The sequence below is a fragment of the Neomonachus schauinslandi genome, chromosome 5, assembly GCF_002201575.2.
Source record: "Neomonachus schauinslandi chromosome 5, ASM220157v2, whole genome shotgun sequence".
Lineage (NCBI taxonomy): Eukaryota > Metazoa > Chordata > Mammalia > Carnivora > Phocidae > Neomonachus > Neomonachus schauinslandi.
Window position 1 is genome coordinate 75,805,375 of NC_058407.1, and position 20,332 is coordinate 75,825,706.

General features: G+C 38.2%; 1 protein-coding gene across 2 annotated transcripts in view; it reads left to right on the forward strand.

Annotated features, from left to right (window-relative positions):
* SINHCAF (SIN3-HDAC complex associated factor) overlaps window positions 1-19,274 on the forward strand; it is a 32,141-nt gene extending 12,867 nt beyond the window's left edge. The window contains exons 2-6 of one of the 2 annotated variants that reach the window (XM_021690550.2): window positions 1,712-1,859; window positions 3,447-3,546; window positions 5,335-5,461; window positions 12,983-13,133; window positions 17,184-19,256. In XM_021690550.2, coding sequence (XP_021546225.1) covers window positions 1,732-1,859; window positions 3,447-3,546; window positions 5,335-5,461; window positions 12,983-13,133; window positions 17,184-17,343 — 666 coding nt within the window. In that variant the 5' untranslated portion in view covers window positions 1,712-1,731 and the 3' untranslated portion in view covers window positions 17,344-19,256. Of the gene's footprint in view, window positions 1-1,711; window positions 1,860-3,446; window positions 3,547-5,334; window positions 5,462-12,982; window positions 13,134-17,183 lie in introns of both variants that reach the window. The other variant, XM_021690549.2, reaches the window with a different exon arrangement.
* Window positions 19,275-20,332: the final 1,058 nt, after the last annotated feature.

A 20,332-nucleotide genomic window follows, 5' to 3' on the forward strand; every position in this document is an offset into this window, starting at 1 on the left:
TGCCTCCCTCACCAACAATAACATTAAAGAACACTTGATAAACAATAGCCCCTGTTTAAAAGGAAAGCTTCAGTGTTTAGCTAATTGTTTGCTCATAAAACATTTTCTTAAAAATAAATCATAAATCCTCTGTCCATATTTCAGAATCCCTCAATCTCAGACACACACACAGCCTGGATATTAGATTATTTCTGTGAATTGCTTTTGTAAATACTTGCTCTGGTATACTAACCAGAATTGAGATGGAATGGGATCAGATAGATCATCCAAAGACATACCAAAGTTTTTGTTTTACTCCTATATTTCAGTGTGTTTCTAAAAGACCTTTAAAAGCCTTTAAAAGAGGATGTTCTGTGGTTATGACTCCTAAAACTATGGGCACCAATCTAATTGGTATTAATAATTTTTTCTTACTGATGCTGTATGTGATGCTTTTGTGATGATTTGTATTTGGACTCTTAACACTTACCATTGGGGTTTAGCTTCTATATTCATTGCCTTTTTAGTCCCTCTCTTATGGGATACCATAAAAGAACACCAGATGTTCTGGTGAAACTGGCCCTTGGTTTGGATATTCTTTTTTTTTTTAAGATTTTTTAATTTATTTTTGACCGAGAGAGAGTGTACAAGCAGGGGAAGCAGCAGCAGAGGGAGAGGGAGAAGCAGCCTCCCTGCTCAGCAGGGAGCCCAATGCGGGGCTGGATCCCTGGACCCTGGGATCATGACCTGAGCCGAAGGCAGATGCTTAACCGTCTGAGCCACCCAGGTGCCCCTGGTTTGGATATTCTAAATTTCTTGTAAGGTGGTTATTTAATGCCAGCTACATTTTTGTTTGCTACATGTAGCTCTAGAGTTGTGTCTTCCTTCCTTGCTTGATGTTGAGATTTTTTTTTTATCATGAGAATCATCATTTATCTCACTCTACATTTCTTGGACATCTGCCTCTCACTATTACTGCTCTCAGGCACAGGGCTTCATAGAAGAGCTCCAGAAACTTCTGTAACAGCTGAACTAGACCAATGGTCAAGAAATAGGCGCTTGTTTTTAATTCATAAAATTATTCTTCTTAAATCCTGACCCTGGATTTTTGTGAATTTTACATCCTCCTTTCAGTAGTTTTAATTCAGAGTCAACTTGCTGGCTTAGAGCTTCCCATTTATCACAGGAGAAATCCCCTCTAACTTCCCATAGGGCAAAGTATTGTGGATTGATGCATATTGAGCTACTTTTGTTCTTAGTATCAAATAGTGGTTATGGTAAATGCTCAGAACTTTCCCAGCGGGGAATCGTATCCATGCAAAGGTGCAAAATAGAAGGGGGTGCCTTATCTTAAATTTTAGGATGTGTCCTTCATTGTGTATGATTCCATCATTTTATGGTGGGGAGAGTTTGTTATATTTTCTACTTAAAAAGTTGATTTCTAAAAAATGCCTCCCTCCCCTCATTTTTGGAATGAGTGTTGCCAGTGGGGTAGAAGGACGTGTGGTAGAGGCCTTGTTAAATAACTGAGCTATTCCGTGTGTTTTTATGCACTTGCCGTGCTAGTGCCAAGAATGGAGGTAGTTCCGGGAGGTCTTCCCCAGAGCCCTCCTGTCTGGCTTGGTCATGTAATAGCAAGTTGCTGGGGGTGTGGTGGAGCAGAGAACTCTTCTTTTAATGGTTCCTTGTTACAGCCCTCAGCAAAGCTGTGTCAATTCCCTTGGCTTTACAGACTATTGCCCAGAAGAAAAGATGTTTGGTTTTCACAAGCCAAAGATGTACCGAAGTATAGAGGGCTGCTGTATTTGCAGAGCGAAGTCCTCCAGTTCTCGATTCACTGACAGTAAACGCTATGAAAAGGACTTCCAGAGCTGTTTTGGGTAAGGTCATCTGATGTTTTTTTACCATTCCTAGAGTGAAAAAGATCACAGCTTACGGAAATATTTCCAAGCAAGGCAGGCAATTGGAGTAACGTGCTAATAAATTAAAATCACTTGCATTCTCATCTAGGCTATTTTAAGGCTCTTGCTTTGAAAACGAACCAAACAATACTGACCACTTAACCCTTTTCCAGATTATAAGGAACTACTGTATTGGAAGCCCCTTAGTTATACCAAACAAACTTTTTTGTTTTTAACTCCGAGATATATAGAGACTTTAGTCTTACTCTCTCTTAATAGTCGTCTTCGATAGTTTTCTATTCTTTGCATTGTTTTTCTAAATTATAGAAATGTATTTTAACTCAGCCTCCTGAGGATAATAACAGGACTTACTGTTCTGCCCTGAAGTCTGTCAGGGTATGTTTCATTTTATAATTTTGTTCTATATTTATCTTTTTTTTTTTAAGATTTCTTTATTTGGGGGGGGAGGGGCAAAGGGAGGGGTAGAGAGAGAATCAAGCAGACTCCCTGCGGAGTGCAGGCAGTAGGTGGGGCTCCATCCCAGGACCCTGAGATCATAACCTGAGCTGAAATCAAGAGTTGGACGCTTGACTGAGCCATCCAGGTGCCCCTCATTTATCTTTTGACAATAAATCTCTGGTTAATAGAATGGAGTTTACTTTCTGACAAATACTTGGGTAAAATACTTAGTGTTGAACCATTTCCCATGTTAGAAGTTATTTTTACCACCTTTTTTTAATCAAAATACCTGTTGATTGTTTATTTGTTAATCCTGGATTTTGTAATTATTTTGAATGTTGTCAAAGAATTTCTCCTGACCTTGCCTTTTTAAATTACATTTTTCTCTTACTGTTTCCAATGGTATACATGATAAAAGTTACCAGTATTTTTCTGTATGTATATATAATACAGGAAAGGTGTATTAAATGGAAGTTTCTCAAAGATAAAATTTAAAGAGCTTGGTGACTAGTCCTATAGATTTTTCCCCCTATGCAGATGCAGTCATTTTGAAAAAATTACAGTGCCTCTCCAGTTATGTGTCTTGTAAAACTAGAATATCATGATACATTATTTTACTTAAAAGGTGATATTTTGTTTGTGGAAGTACCTACACACTTCAGAAAGATTAATTGGACTACATTGTTTGAAACTGTGGTGACAAGGATCTTCTCTAGGTCTTAAATTTTACTATTACTTAATTTTAAAAACATTATTTTAGGATGACCAAATTGCAGTACATAGAATTGGTTCATTGGATCAAGGATTTAATTATATTTACAAAAAGTACCACAGAAACAATGGAACTGGGTCACCCAGGACAATTAGAAATAGCATCTATAAACTATAATCGGGTGTATTTTTTCCTAAAAGAAATGTAATTACATGAATTCTTTTTTTCCCTCCTAACATTTTATTTTTATGTAATCTCTACACCCAACGTGGGGCTCAAACTTAAAACCCCCAGAGCAGGAATTGCATGCTCTGCCAACTGAGCCAGCCAGGTGCCCCTGCATGAATTCTTTAATGTAAATGAGACTAATAAAGGTTTGATTGTTTTCTTATCAGGTTGCATGAGACCCGTTCTGGAGACATCTGTAACGCCTGTGTCCTGCTTGTGAAAAGATGGAAGAAATTGCCAGCAGGATCAAAAAAAAACTGGAATCATGTTAGTTCATCTTTTGTCTTTGTCAGTTGTACCTCTTTTACATTTAAAGTAACTTTAGTTTTCCCCCTAATTTAGGAAGTAGTACATCCCTCAGATGGAAAAGTGGAAAAAAATAAAGAAAAACACCGGTTACTGCTCAGATATAATTACTTAACATTTTGGCATGTTTAGAAGCAAAATAGCTTGGTGTAGCATTTCCCTAAGGCTGTATCCAATATCCTCATTTTGGAGATTCACAGTGTACATTCACATATTTTTAGGTTTAACACACATTCCTCCAGTTAATTAGACATGGATCCTTTTTTCATCTCTTAGGATAACATTTATCCTAACTCACTGTGGTACCATCATGAGCACATAGGGTTTAGAATCAACTGGATTTGAATCCTGCCGTTACCACTTAGTAATTGTGAACTTTGGGCAAGTTACATTTACTTATAAAGTGCAAGGATAATAGCTATCTCGTAGCTCTTAAGAGAACTGAATGAGATTATATAAAGTCTAACACATAGTGATCAATTATGTGGAAGCTATTCTTATTCTCTATATTTAAATCTAGTTGAGGTCATACTGGTATGTAAATGTGTGTTCTACTTGCTCATGGTCACTGGTTTTCAATGACCAAAAACAACACTGTTAAGTCTTACTTATTCTTTTGTATGCTAGCTTTTAGAACGTTTATGGCATTTATACAGAATACTTGTTTTTAAGCAGGCAGCCATTTATTCTTTATCTTTTTTCCTTTTTTTTAAAGATTTTATTTATTTATTTGACAGAGAGAGACAAAGCGAGAACAGACACACAAGCAGGGGGAGTGGGAGAGGGAGAAGCAGGCTTCCCGCGGAGCAGGGAGCCCGATGCGGGGCTCGATCCCAGAACCCTGAGATCATGACCTGAGCCGAAGGCAGACGCTTAACGACTGAGCCACCCAGGCGCCCCTCTTTATCTTTTTTCCTAACACTAGCCTTACATTGTCGTTTGGTGACCATGTTACATTATTATGATAGGTTTTTGTGGGTCTTATGACTTAAAAAAAGTTACTTAAAAAGTGAGTTTTATTAATAGCTTATCCAGAGACAATCCAAATTGTGATTTTTGAAGGTGATGGCAACCTTTTTAAGGGTGGAAATGTGCAAATAGTAAAGGTGAATGAGTTCATGAGAAGTGGTACCATGCAGGGCTGGACCAGTGCCATGCTAGGCGGTGAGAGAACATACCATTGCAATGTAAATGACCTCAGGGATAAAAGCGTATAGTGAAAAGAGCATAAAGTGTAGGTGTGAAAACCTTGATTTGGTCTTGTACCCCTTTCTACCCATTCTCCCCCATTTACTATCTTAGTGAAATAAGGCAAAAGAGAATTTCTCTTGTTTTCCTTCACCCTAAATTGGAGTAACAAAAATAGTTCCCTTACTACTTTGTAGTGAAGGGTAAAATCAAAAGTGTATGAAAGCTTTTTGTAAACCTTAAAACACTGTCCTATAGAAATGTTAGTTTTTGTTAGGCTTGATTTTCTTTAACCTCTTGGTCATTCTTACCATATATAAATCTATTCCGATTTTTTGTACAGCACACTGTTACTATTGCTTGCTTCAAAGGAGAAAATACTAGATGAACTGTTTATTCTTTACTATCATGTGGTGATTAAAAGTTCATGTGGACTCAAACACTCTGAGTAGAAAACTGGTTCTCAATTTTGGCTTCTTCAAATAGGCATTTATCTGAACCAAAGGAATACAAGAGGTGTCATTTTTTAAATGGTATTAAATATTCAGTATTTTCTTCCAGGTGGTAGATGCAAGGGCAGGACCCAGTCTGAAGACTACACTGAAACCAAAGAAAGTGAAAACTCTATCTGGAAACAGGATAAAAAGCAACCAGATCAGTAAACTACAGAAGGAATTTAAACGTCACAGTAAGTTTGATATTGAAATATGGGTACTTAAGGATAGTTGTTTGGTTTTTATTTTTGTCTGGGGGTGGCATATGGTATGTATAGATTTCTTAAATTTCTTTTAAAAATGTGAAGGCATTATGTACTGTAGAGATATTTCTATGGACTCTTGAAACTCTAATTTTGATACCATCAAAGTACTTTGAGTAGCCACTTCTTCAGATTGTGTGGAGACCCCTCTGACTGCTCTGATCTCTTTATTACCATCTGAAATTTTCTAGATGCGTTTTTCAGGTTTGTTCACTTGTTTTTTATGCATAAAGAAATTGAGGTCTGGAGATGTGCAGAAAAGGTATGTAAATAATTAGTGGACAATATGAGACCAAAGCCCAGGTTTTCTGGAAAGTAACTTTAGAGATCATAACTCACATATTGCAGTAAAGCTAGCCTCAGGACTTCAGGTTTCTGGGGCAGTGTGTGTTGTGTGTGATGGAATGGGAAAGGAATGACAAACTAATATCAGGTTCATATACTCTTAACGGAAGTTGTTGAAGGAGAGAGTACCTGTAGTGGCACTTAAATATTTTGGAGTTTAGAATTTCAGGGTTTGAAAGGGAAATGCAGTGCATATAATGTTATATGTAGCATTTGCATCAAGTGGGAGGGTTTCTAAGGCAGCACTACTGAATCACACACATTAGTATTTCTGTAGCACAAATTTAGGAGTATTCACATAGGTGGAATAAATAAAACTTGCATGGGCTAGTCAGGTTTAACTACCCTAATTTTTTTTTAATAAGATTTTATTTTTATTTTATTTATTTGAGAGGGGGTGGGGAAGAGAATGAGACAGAGCACAAGCAGGGGGAGCGGCAGGCAGAGGGAAAAAGCAGGTTCCCCGCTGAGCAAGGAGGGATTCGATCCTAGGATCCTGGGATCATGACCTGAGCCAAAGGCAGACGCTTAAGCGACTGAGCCACCCATGCGTCCCTTAGCTACCCTAATTTTATAATTCAGGTTAGGCCAGATTTTGTGGCCGAACTTTCTGTTTTCAGAGCTTTTTCAAAATTGTAGGTAAGGGGTTGTGGACTGGTAATAGAGTTTTCAGGATTAAAAGAACAATCTGTTGGACCCTGTAGGACAAATATAATAACAATTTATAGGACAAAATATTACCAATCAATGCTTGTTTTAGAATAATGGTAAAAGATAGTTAAATATACTAACAAGGTAGAGTGAGGAAAGGAGAACTATCATCTCTTGGGCATTTTGGTATATGTACCAAGCACTTTACATACATAACTATCTCAATAATTTGTTTTAGAGATTAGGATAGGAAGTAGAGTGGTGATTTAACCTTGACCCAGGTCACTTAGTAAAGATGGTAGAGATGAATTCGACCTCTGGTTTGTCTTGACTTCAAAGCCCTGTGCTCTTTCTGTAATACCACCCTGCTCTCTGGGGGGTAGTATAATCAATACCCACGACTCTGAAATCTTTGCAGATCTTCTGCTTTCTGCTCTTTAAGTAGGTGTTACTAGTCCATAGTTATTCTGATGATATATTTAATCTTTGGCTAAAATATTTTAATACTTTATAGTAAAATGTTTAGGTAATATCAAATATGTGTGTATTTTAATTATACATGTTCTTTTTTATTTAAAAAATGTTTTTTCCCCCCCAAGTTTTTATTTAAATTCCAGTTAGTTAACATAGAATGTAATTTTAGTTTCAGGAGTAGAATTTAGTGATTCATCACTTACATATAATACTCATCACAACACGTGCCCTCCTTAATACCCATCCCCCATTTAGCCCATTCTCCCCCCGCCCGCCCTCCAGTAACCCCTAGTTTGTTCCCTATAGTTAAGAGTCTGTTTTCTGGTTTGCCAACCCCCCCATGTTCATCTCTTAATTTCTTACATTCCACATACGAGTGAAATCATATGGTATTTGTCTTTCTCTTAGCATAATACTCTCTAGCTCTATTCACATCATTGCAAACCTTTTGTGTAATATTTCTGCATGTGTGTGTGCACATATACATACATGTGCAACCCCCCCATCTTTATTTGTTTATCTATATAGATGGACACTTGGGTTGCTTCCATACCTTGGCTATTGTAAATAATGCTTCAGTAAACATGGGGTGCATACATCTTTTCAAATTAGTGTTTTCATTTTCTTTGGGTAAATATTCAGTAGTGGAATTACTGGATCACATATTTCTATTTTTAATTTTTTTTTTTTTTTAAAGATTATTTATTTATTTGAGAGAGAGAGAATGAGATAGAGAGCATGAGAGGGGGGAGGGTCAGAGAGAGAGGCAGACTCCCTGCCGAGCAGGGAGCCCAACGTGGGACTCGATCCCGGGACTCCAGGATCACGACCTGAGCCGAAGGCAGTCGCTTAACCAACTGAGCCACCCAGGCGCCCTCTATTTTTAATTTTTTTGAGGGAACCTCCGTACTGTTTTCTACAGTGGTTGCACCGGTATGCATTCCCAACAACAGTGCACAAGGGTTCCTTTTTCTTCACATCCTTGCCAACACTTACTATATTTTGTCCTTCTTTTCTTTTTTTGGAAAAATGTCTATTAAGGTCCTCTGCCCATTTTGTTACTGGATTATTTGTTTACATATGTTCCCTTCTTAATCAGCTATCACCCGGGGAAAAGAAAAAGATTAATTCTACCCTCTTTTCCAACTAAGTTTTTTTTTTTTTTTTTAAAGATTTTATTTATTTATTTGACAGAGAGAGAGATAGCGAGAGCAGGAACAGAAGCAGGGGGAGTGGGAGAGGGAGAAGCAGGCTTCCCGTGGAGCAGGGAGCCCGATGTGGGACTCGATCCCAGGACCCTGGGACCATGACCTGAGCTGAAGGCAGATGCTTAACGACTGAGCCACCCAGGCGCCCCTCCAACTAAGTTTTAATGAACATTTGGGAAATAGTAATTTCTTCTACCACTTGAAGGTTAGAGGAATTGATTATTCATATGTATATTCTTAGCTCCTCCCTTTAATTATAGGGAAAGTGATACCTGACTCAGTTTTGCCTTACCTAAGGGAATATTTCCAGTGTAATTTTAGATTTTTATTATAAAGCTGTGTTGTGGAGGGAGGGATTGGAGACTGAAAATAAGTCCCTTTGAAAAAGGTGTGTGGGCTTTGTACGCTTAGACTGAAGCAGGGTTTTCCCGTGTGCGTTGTGAATTGCTAGCACCTGTGTGCAACACAACAGTTACTTGAATTTTTATACATCACCCACTAAATGGTGTTCCCACCTCTGGTTATGTATTTGCTTCCATGCATCCTGTGTGTACCTGACCTTTATTTCTCTTTCTGAGATATTCTTTCTTTTGTGTGGTGTACTGGAAAGGCATTAGACCTAGAGCTTAAAGATCTGGATTTGAGTTACTGTTCTTGAAACTTAACAAATATGTGACCCTCGTGGCACTGAACATTGAACCATATTTTTCTAATCTGAGAAATGGGGATAAATCAGGTTAAAAAGGGTTTTATAAAACAAAACAAATTCCTATATAAATGTTATTCTTTTTGTCATCCTTTTTTTTTTTTTTTTAAGATTTTATTTATTTATTTGACAGAGAGAGAGACCCCGAGAGAGGGAACACAAGCAGGGGGAGTGGGAGAGGGAGAAGCAGGCTTCCCGCAGAGCAGGGAGCCCGATGCAGGGCTGGATCCCAGGACCCTGGGATCATGACCTGAGCTGAAGGCAGATGCTTAATGACTGAGCCACCCAGGCGCCCCTGTCATCCTTCTTAAAATCTACAATGAATTCTGGTTGCTATGGAATAAAGTTGAAAATCCCTAGTGAGTCTTTTGGAGGTCCTATTTTAGGCAAAGAATATTTGGGCTGAGTCAGTTCCCTTCCTGTGCATGGTGAGTTCTGCTTCCACTGCTTTGCTTATCATCTCTACCTACCCCATGCTAGATAATTACTCCTTTGTGCCTTTTCAAATTCCACAATTTTTAACATTTTAAAAATTGTAGTTCTTTGAAGAAGTTCCAGGCCTGCATTCTAGAAGGGAATTTTCTTCCTTACTGCATTCTTATATAGTTAGTTTTATTCTAGTATCCCAAGTGTTAGATTAAACCATATGAAATTGCCATTTTTATAGGTAGAAAATGGTTTAATAAACTGCAGCTTCAAAATTGTTTCTTAGATACTAAGCACTTCCTAGGATAGTGAGTTTTCTTCAAAACCAGCATCGAGCTGATTGCTGCTGCTTCTGATTGTTGGGGAAGTCTTTTAAACATTCCAGTAGACTTATTTCTTAAAGCCTGCTATTCTTTTTTTTATTTTATTTTTTTAAAGATTTTATTTATTGAGAGAGAGAATGAGAGAGAGAGAGCACATGAGAGGGGGGAGGGTCAGAGGGAGAAGCAGACCCCCTGCTGAGCAAGGAGCCCGATATGGGACTCGATCCCGGGACTCCAGGATCATGACCTGAGCCGAAGGCAGTCGCTTAACCAACTGAGCCACCCAGGCGCCCTTAAAGCCTGCTATTCTTGAGGATTTTGTAGGTAAACTTTTGTTAATACAAAACACTATAAGCTCTCTTCATAGGGTTTTTTTTTGGTCTGTTTCTTGCCATGTAGCATATGAAATGGGGTTTGATATATAATAGGTACGTCCTTACTAAATACTAATTGGGGGACGCCTGGGTAGCACAGTGGGTTATGTGTCAGACTCTTGGGTTGTGATCTCTCAGGGTCAGGAGATGGGAGTCCCCATTTGGGCTCCATGCTCAGTGTGGAGTCTGCTTGAGACCCTTTCTCCCTTTCCCCCGCCCCTCCCCCCACTTGCATGGGCTCGCTCTCAAATAAATAAATCTTTAAAAAAAATAATTGGTTCTTTGAATTGGAGGATTGCTCTATCCACCTATCCTGGGATGGTGGGAGTGTGGTAAGCTTGACCCTTACTTGTGATATTGTTGTGACTGGAAAATAGCAGCATGAAAGCCTTAGAGCATGGTGACCATCAACCAAAACATTTATTTTCTGGCTTGTAAATTTGACTTGTCTTTTAAGGGCAAAAATACTAAATCATGTTTAGTTTGTATCTGATGAACTGCCTTTATTCCATTTGAAATCAAAATCTTACTGTTTTTCCTGTATAGGTAAGGTATTGTTTTTTTCTTTGGTGGCTTTTAAGATTTTTTTTCCTCTATCTTTAGTTTTAAGAAATTTAGTTAATGGTGTGTCTTGGTATTGATTTCTTTGAGTATATCCTGTTTGGGGTTTACTCAGCTTCTTGAATATATCGGTTTATGTCTCTTGACAAATTTGGCGCGTTCTCAGCCATTCTGTTTCTTTGAGTACATTTTCGCCTCCACCCTCTCTCTCTTTCCAGGACTGCAGTGGCACAAATGCAGATTTTTTTTTGTTATAGTCCCAGAGGTCTCTTAAGTCTCTATTCAGTTGTTTTCTCTGTGGTGTTCGGGTTGGGTAATTTTTGTTGTTCTTTCTTCCAGTTCATTGATTATTTCCTCTGTTCCTTCCATTCTGCTGTTAAGCACATCCACTGAGCTTTTTATTTCATTTATTGGTTTTTTTCTTTTTTTCCCAGTTCAAATTTCAGTTCCACTTGGTTCTTCTTTGTAGCTTTTATTTTTTAAACTGAGATATATTCATGGAGACTCTTACTTGTTTCAGTCATGTTCATGATGGCTCACTGGAGCATTTTTGTCATAGTTCTGTTAAAATCTTGGTCCATTACTTCTAACATCTCTGTCATCTTGGTGCTAACATCTGCTTACCTTTTCTTTCAGTTTGAGATCTTGGTTCTGGATATGGGTTTTTAAAAAATTTTTCTTTTATGTATGTATGTATGTATGTAAACTCTGCCCTGGGTGTAGAACTCGGACTCATGACCCCAAGATCAAGAGTCAGATGCTCTACCAACTGAGCTCTACCATAGGTGCCCCTCTGAAGGATTTTTTTTTCTTTTAAGATTGACTTATTTGAGAGAGAGTGCAAGGTGGGGGGGAGGGAAGGACAGAGGTAGAGAAATCCTCAAGCAGACTGCCTGCTGAGCAGAGTTCTAGATGGGGCTTGATCCCAGGACCCTGAAATCATGACCCTGAGCTGAAATGAAGAGTTAGACATTTAACCAATTGAGCCACCCAGGTACCCCTCTTTTTTTTTTTAAAGTAGTCTCCATGCCCAGTGTGGAGTCCAAAGTGGGGCCCAAACCTGCAGGCCCTGAGATCAAAGACCTGAGCCGGAATCAAGAGTCGGGCCTTTAACCGGCAGAGCCACCCAGGCACCCCTGAGGCATTTTTTTATATTGAAACCTGTGGAATTTAAGAAACAAAACAGAGAACATAGGGGAAGGGAAGGAAAAATAAAATCAGATGAAAATAGAAAGGGAGACAAACCATTAAGAGACTGTTAACTGTAGGAAACAAACTGAGGATTGCAGGAGGGGAGTTGGCTGGGGGGATGAGGTAACTGGGTGACGGGGATTAAGGAGGACACTTGAAGTAATGAGCACTGGGTGTTATATGCAACTGATGAATCACTGAACTCTTATCTCTGAAACTAATGATACTGTATATGTTAATTAAATTGAATTTAAATAAAAAATTGAAACCTGGACATTTAAAAATTATGTTATGGATCTTATTTAAACCTTTGATTTTACTGGGTTTTTTGGACACCCCTGTAGCAGAGGTGTTAAAAGTTACTGCCCAGTGGTGTTAAAAGTCAGGTTCCCCCCTCAACCTCCATTGACACCTGAGGTGGGAGGAGCGCCTCATTGCTATGGGATGGGGGTGGGAGTTAAAGCTCCCACATGGTGGGGGTACTCATTCCTGGTGGGCCATGATGAAAGTCCTGAGTCTTCAACAGGCTTCCTCTTGACACCCTGGTGGAGTTGTTGAGGGTTTCATACCAATCTTATAAGGATGGAAATCTTAGGCTCCCCACTTGGCCTATGCTGGGGTGGGTGGGGTTGGGTCCTTTTTTTTTTTTTTTTTTTATGGTGCTTGAGTAGAGTGATTATTGTCTAATAAAAGTTTGCTGTCTTTTTAGGCTACCACTTTGCTCCTGGCCTTTTGTTTAGAGAGTAGGGTTTTGTTGGCACTTTTTTTTTTTTTTTTGGCTCTATACCCATTTGGCATTTCTGGGTTGCTGGCTTCTATAGCTCCAAGACTGGGATTTATGAGGCAAAAAGAAAACCCATAAAAACTAGGGAACTCACCACCGTGTCTTTCCTTGGGTCAAGCTCTCTAACTTGCCAACTTTTAGAGTCTTTAGGATTGTTTTATGTGTAATATCCAGGGTTTTTAGTTGTACTTATTTAGTAGTAGTAGGAGGAATGGGGAAAAAGTCTGTCTATTCTTATCTTCCTGGAAGCTTATGTCCTCATTTTCTTTTAGAAACACTTTAGTACAAATGTCTTCAAATACAAGTAGTGAATAGAAAATAAATCCTTTTACTAATTCATTCACAGTTTTTTATGCTGAGCCTTAGTTGCAGATAATGAAATTATACATTTTTTTTCTCCTCATTACAGATTCTGATGCTCACAGTACCACCTCAAGTGCCTCCCCAGCTCAGTCTCCTTGTTACAGTAACCAGTCAGATGATGGCTCAGATACAGAGATGGCCTCTGGCTCTAACAGAACGCCAGTTTTTTCCTTTTTAGATCTCACATACTGGAAAAGGTAAAAGCAACAGAAAATCTCTCTCTAACCAGCAAACCTTCTTAATTACAGGCAATGGTTTCCCACTTCCTTAGCAATTAAATGGCATTTGGCAAACAGCTGGTAGCACACATGGTTGGAGGTGGATTAAGCAAGAATTGAGCTGAGAGTTGGGATTTTGTGTGCTTTTCCTATTAAAATTGATGTAAAATAAAAATCATGTTAGGGAACCTAAATTTCCTATAATGGAGTAGACTAGGTATTCTGACCAGTTCTCTCACTGAAAAAAGTAAAAGGTAGAAATACATATTTTTAAGTCTTTAAAAATAGCATTGATAGGTGAGTAAATTAAAAAGGAATAATCAAAGGCCAAAATGCTAAGTGAATGTGGGGCCCCCAAAGTCAAAAAAGAGAATAGACCAAGAAAGAGAATATTCAAAGAGAAAGTGAGTAAGGGTTTTCTTTTTCACAGATTTGGGGAAAACTAACAAAAGTGGGATAATAAGCATTTATCTTATGGTAGAGAAAATTCACCCATAGATGACTTGTTACAGTGAATCTGTGGAACATGAAAGACAAAATAGATCTTTAAGCAGTGGGAAAATAAAGACATTATTATTATTATTATTTTTAAAGATTTTATTTATTTGACAGAGAAAGACACAGAGAGGGAACACAAGCAGGGGGAGTGGGAGAGGGAGAAGCAGGCTTCCCGCCGAGCAGGGAGCCTGATGTGGGGCTCGATCCCAGGACCCTGGGACCATGACCTGAGCCAAAGGCAGCTGCTTACTGACTGAGCCACCCAGGCGCCCCCCTTTTTTTAATTGTTTTTTTAAATTTATTTTTTTGAGAAAGAGAGCGTGTACATGGGAGCATGCACGAGCAGAGGGGAGGGGGAGGGAGAGAGGGGCAGGGAGAGAGGGGCAGACAGAGAGGTAGAAGTGAACTCCCTGCTGAGCAGGGAGCCCCATGTGGGACTCGATCACAGGACCCTGGGATCATGACCTGAGCCGAAGGCAGACGCTTCACCGACTGAGCCACCCAGGCGCCCAAGACATTATTTTCAAAGGAACAACAAACATACAAAGCTGAGTTCTCAGCATGAACAAAGGAAGCCAAAAAACAATAGATTAATACTTTCAATGGACCAAGAGATAGAAATTCTCAACCTAGAATTATATATATGTAGCAAAAGTATCCTTTGGGGCGCCTGGCTGGCTCCGTTGGAAGAGCATGTGACTCTTGATCATTAGATTGTGTTTGAGCCCCACGTTGGGTGTAGAGATTACTTAAAATAAATAAATAAACTAAAAAAAAAATCTTTCATGAACAAGGGTATAAGACTTTTTCACTGGGGAAAAAATTTTGAGAATTTGCTGCCAAGCTGACCCTAAATAACAAAGTTCTACAGGCAGAAAAAGAGATCCTAGATTAAAATTCTGAGGATAGTTAAAGAAAGTAGTAAACATTTAGGTGAATTTAAACAAACACTGACTGTTTGAAATAACAATAGTTGTGGGAATAAAAAAAAAAAAAAAGCGAATTACAAGACAGTAACATAAGTTTAGGCAATAATAGTGATAAGAGTTAAGGTATCCTAACATCCTTTGCATTGTTGAGAATAAATATATTGAATAACATTGGGACTAGATTAACTGTGTCACCACTAGAAGAATAAAAAAAAGAGTGAAAACCTCCAGAGTTGAGAAGGGCAGGGCAGAATATTTAAAAATATACCTAAATATACCTAGCAAAACAAGATGGAAATAGAAAACTTCTATATATTTGTAAATTAAGAAACCATGAGTCCAAAGAAGAAAGTATAATATAAATGAGAAAACCTTTATAACTAAAGAATAACTGAAAAATACCACGAATCAGAACAAATGATATGAAGTTTCAAAGAGTTGGAAGAAGAGTTAATGCATTCATTCATTCATTCATTCATTTATTTGACAGTGTGCGCAAAAGAGAGCACGGAGTACGTGCACAAGCAGGGGGATGCATAAGCAGAGGGGAGCGGAAGAGGGAGAAGTAGGCTTCCCACTGAGCAGGGAGCCCGATGTGGGTCTCTATCACGGGACCCTGAGGTCATGACCTGAGCTGAAGACAGACGCTTAACCAACTGAGCCACTCAGGCGCCCCAAGTTAATGCCTTTAATGCTTAGAAAAGAAAGACTAAAAGTAAATGAAGTGATATATGTCCAATTTAAAGGTTAATGAAGCCCAATACAAAGAAAAATGAAAGCATAGAGGTCTTAAAGATATGAGTAGAGGGGCGCCTGGGTGGCTCAGTCGTTAAGCGTCTGCCTTCGGCTCAGGTCATGATCCCAGGGTCCTGGGATTGAGCCCCACATCGGGCTCCCTGCTCTGCGGGAAGCCTCCTTCTCCATCTCCCACTCCCCCTGCTTGTGTTCCCTCTCTCGCTGTCTCTCTCTGTCAAATAAATAAATAAAATCTTAAAAAAAAAAAAAAGATACGAGTAGAAACAAATGGGAGTAGAAAACCAGTATGCAGCGAATAGGATCAGTAAAGAAACAAGTTAGATCTTAAAAAAGACCTGACCAAAAAAACTACTAGAGATGAAGCAGATAAAGAAAAAAAAGATAATACACATAAGCATCTTGGATAACGAAAGGGAGATTTAGCTATAAATCAAATTTAAAAGACACACATTATAAACAACTGTATGCCAATAAATTGAACATATAGGTGAAGTGGATACATTAGTAGGAAAAGTTTACCTAAGTTGTCTCAAGAAAAAATAGAAAAAAAAAAGAAAACCTGTATAGTATAAAAAGTTGATTCATTGGTCAGTCTTGCCTCCCAAAACCCCAGACCCATTTAGGCAAGTTCTGCCAAACATTCTAGAAACAAATGATTCTGCTCTTGCATTGGCTTTTTCAGATGATGAGTAAAAGAGAGCGTAGGCTCCAAGCATTCTGTGAGGCTAACATAACTTCGATAGCAAAAGAGTGTATCATGACCAGATTAGATTTATTCTAGGGATATAAGATTGGTTTAAACATTAAAAATCAACTGATAGAAATTTGCCACATTGACAGTTTGTAAAGGAGGGGAAAAAATGCCTACCATCTTAGCAGTATTTTGAAGATGTTTGATAAATTTGAATGTTTCTTCAAAACTTAAAACCTTTAGTAAATAGGAATACAAGGGACCACATTGATAAATAATTGGCGTTTTCGAGTAAACATGAACATGTTTCCATTTCTGTATCCCAGCAACATAACCTAGAAAACGTTTAAGCATGCATTGATGTGTGTATAGCATATTTGTAGTAGTGGAAGTTGTCCCAGTAAAAGGACAGTGGATGAATGTATATTTACATGGTACAATTCTATACATAAAATGAAATAAAGGCTCTGCCTAACAATAGCTATGAACTTCAATGTTGAGCAAAAAAATTGCACTATAGAGTATGATTCCATATATGTGTTTCTTTTAAATAGGAGATAACCGAGCAATATCTGTCGAGATGCAGATGTGGTAAAACTATGAAGTGTAAAGAAAAAAAGTAGTGATAGGCTTAAAATTAAGGAGGAGAGAATGAGATGGGGTAGGGTGGGATTGGAGAAGGGCATACAAGGGTACTTCATAAAAAATGATTTTTTTTTTTTCCGTAGAGTATGTGATCCATGGATGTTTTGTTGTTCTGTCATTTTTTATGCCTTTATGTATATTTGATGGTATATATATTTACCAGTTGTATCAGCCTGTTTATGATGGTGGATTTTGTTTTGTTTTGTTTTTTTCCAAGGGTCGGTGATTTTTAGAAGAAACAGTTTACAATGTTAGGAGCAGCTTCCGAAACTGCTGTCTCTCAGAATGACCCCTGCCCCCCTTAATATTTGATAAGATTCCAGTGTGAGATTTAAGGGACCTGGGTAATTCCCATAATTTAGCTAATTGGGGATCTCTCTAGGAGCCTTTCATTTGGAATGCTTGCTCATGTGGTACTTAGTTATAAGGATGTAGATTTTTTCCCCCCTTTGTTTTCTTGTATTACTAGTTTTCTACCTTATTAATCTGTTTCCCATTTTTTTCTTTTAGACAGAAAATATGTTGCGGGATTATCTATAAAGGCCGTTTTGGGGAAGTCCTCATTGACACGCATCTCTTCAAGCCTTGCTGCAGCAATAAGAAAACAGCTGCTGAGAAGCCGGAGGAGCAGGGCCCAGAGCCTCTGCCCATCTCCACTCAGGAGTGGTGACTGAGGTTTAGGGAGAAGGGGAAGAAAAACGATTTAAATTTTGCAAAGAAAACAAAGCAACAAAACCCTTTTATTTTTAACTCTGATACCTGCTATTCTGCCAAAAGACAATTTCTAGAATAGTTTTGAATGGGTGGTTATTTCTCCTCCAGTTCCACAAACTCTGAAGCCAGTGTCTAGCTTACTAAAAAAAAAAAAAAGAAGTGTACATAATATTTAAGATGCTGAGTATTTCATAGGAAAGCTGAATGCTGCTGTAAAGTGCTCTTTAAGTCTTTTTTTTTTTTTTTAATCCCCTTCTAATGAATGAAACTAGGGGAATTTCAGGGGACAGAGATGGGATTTGTTGTATGATAAACGTATGTAGTTTTAGTCTTTCTATATTGAGAAGCAGTGGTTGGGGCATTTTTTAAAGATGGCTGGCTATACTTGTTTTCCTTCATGATAATAAATTTGTCATAACTCAGTAACATGGACTTGCCCCTAGAGGTAGTTGTTAATAATTTTGCAATAATAAGGTCTTGCCAAGGTTCTGATGATTCAAACCTGTACTACTGAATATGAAGCAGGACAGACTAAGCTGTCTGGTGCAAATACCTTGAAGGAGTAATTTCTAAATACACAGGTAACTTGACTAACTGTATATGTCGCATCCTGTGTCACCTCCCTCCATATTGATATTTGATAAAGATTCTAATCTATATTGAAACTTCTAAAGCAGAATCAAAGCTCCTCTGGGGAATGTCAGATTTTAGGATGAGCAATCCTAAATGAATAGTACCAAAGCATTACCACATGGTAGAGATCACATTCTATTAAGAAGGTTAAATTATCTGAAAAAATGTGCAAGTCTTCAGGATGGCATACACAAATAAACAAAGGTTAATGCTTCTTGGGGCACATTTCTTAGAGGGCTTGCCTAGTGTGTAAATAATTGACTTTTGTTTGTGTTACATGACTGGTGACTTCATTGAAAATCTGCACAATTCAGTTTTAGCTCTGGATTACTTCAGTTGACCTTTGTGAAGGTTTTATCTGTGTAGAATGGTTGTTTGACTTGTTTTAATCTATTAGGGTTTTGGGTTTCTTTTCACTCTATTAAAGTAAAATTCTACTAAAAGAAGAGAGGTGTGTGTTAATGCTGAGTGGGTTGGTTTAGGTTTGGCTTCTTATGGTCAGGCTTTGTGAACCTTGAGATATTAGATGATAAATCCTGAACACAGAGCTCTTCAGTTCTAAAATCTTCATTTGAAAGCCTTTTACTTGAACCCAAACCAAAGTACTCTCATTGCCTCTTTTCTAAACATTCAGGAAGAACATATCACCAGTTCAGACTTTTCATAATAAGGGAGGATCATTTGCCTACCTTACAGTAACATGACTCAGTGCTTATTTTTAAAACTGGATTTTTAAAATTGGATAGTATAAATAACAAGGAGTGAGCCACTTTCTATGGGCACCCTATAGTTTTATAGTTCTTAATCTAAACTTAAAATTTTATATTTCTTATGGCACAAACTACAAGCCACCATATGCACAGACTACGCAGTGAGTTGGGTTGGCTCTCCCACAGCCTTTGAGGTGTATTCCAAGAGTCCCAGCCATTACCATCTTCCTCCCGTTATTTTGAAATGGTTTTTTGGTTTTTTTTTTTTGTACATTTTGGCTACAGTATTGGTGGTAGAATATACTATAATATGGATCATCTCTACTTCTGTATTTATTTATTTATTACTAGACCTCAACCACAGTCTTCTTTTTCCCCTTCCACCTCTTTGCCTGTAGGATGTACTGTATGTAGTCATGCACTTTGTATTAATATATTAGAAATCTACAAATCTGTTTTGTACTTTTTATACTGTTGGATACTTATAATCAAAACTTTTACTTAGGGTATTGAATAAATTTAGTCTTACTAGAAAATAAAAGAAGCTGTTTTGTGGCTTTGTTTAAAAGGTGTTTTTAGGTAAGAATAACTAACATTTTTGGCCTTCACAGATACTCAGTTTAACTCCCTAAGTTTTATAATAAGCCATGAAGGAACAAAGTCCTCCTTACTGAGAAGTACTTTAAAATAAAAGACGTTTTAACAGACATGCCCAGTAACTAACCTTAGTAGATAAAATGATTTTAATAATGAAGGACAAACTTTCTCCAGTGGTTGGTTAGTTGATTTCTTTTTTCTTTTTTCTTTTCTGCTCTTCTGTTTTTTATTTTTATTATTATTATTATTTTTTTAAAGATTTTATTTATTCATTTGACAGAGAGAGAGCGAGAGCAGGAACACAAGCGGGGCAGCAGGAGAGAGAGAGAAGCAGGCTTCCCGCGGAGCAGGGAACCCGATGCGGGGCTCAATCCCAGGACCCTGGGATCATGACCTGAGCCGAAGGCAGACGCTTAACGACTGAGCCACCCAGGCGCCCCTATTTTTATTATTTTTTTAAAATGTCTCTGGTGTTTTAATGTCTATGATGTGATTTTATTGTTACTGTCTATTGGCATAATGGGAATCATCATTGAGACTTTAAAGAAATTATCAAAACTGGTTATAGGGAAAGGTGGATTTTGGCATTGGAGTCAGACGTGGTCTCTAATTTCTGGCTCTGCCCCTTTATTAGCCATTTGAGTCACTTGGCCTTTGTGAACCTCCAAACTTCTGTAATTTACTTACCAAAATTACTTCATAGAATTATGAGGAATCTAAAGGGGTAATCCATATCAAAGTTTTGTGGGTTTTTATTTTTTTTAAAGATTTTATTTATTTGACAGAGACACAGAGAGGGAACAAGCAGAGGGAGAGGGAGAAGCAGGCTTCCCACTGAGCAGGGAGCCCGATGTGGAGCTCAATCTCAGGACCCGGGGATCCTGACGCAAGCCAAAGGCAGATGCTTAATGACTGAGCCACCCAGGCGCCCCTGTGGGTTTTTTTTTTTTAAGATTTATTTTAGAGAGCACAGGCGCAGGTGGGGGGCAGGCAGAGAGAGAAGCA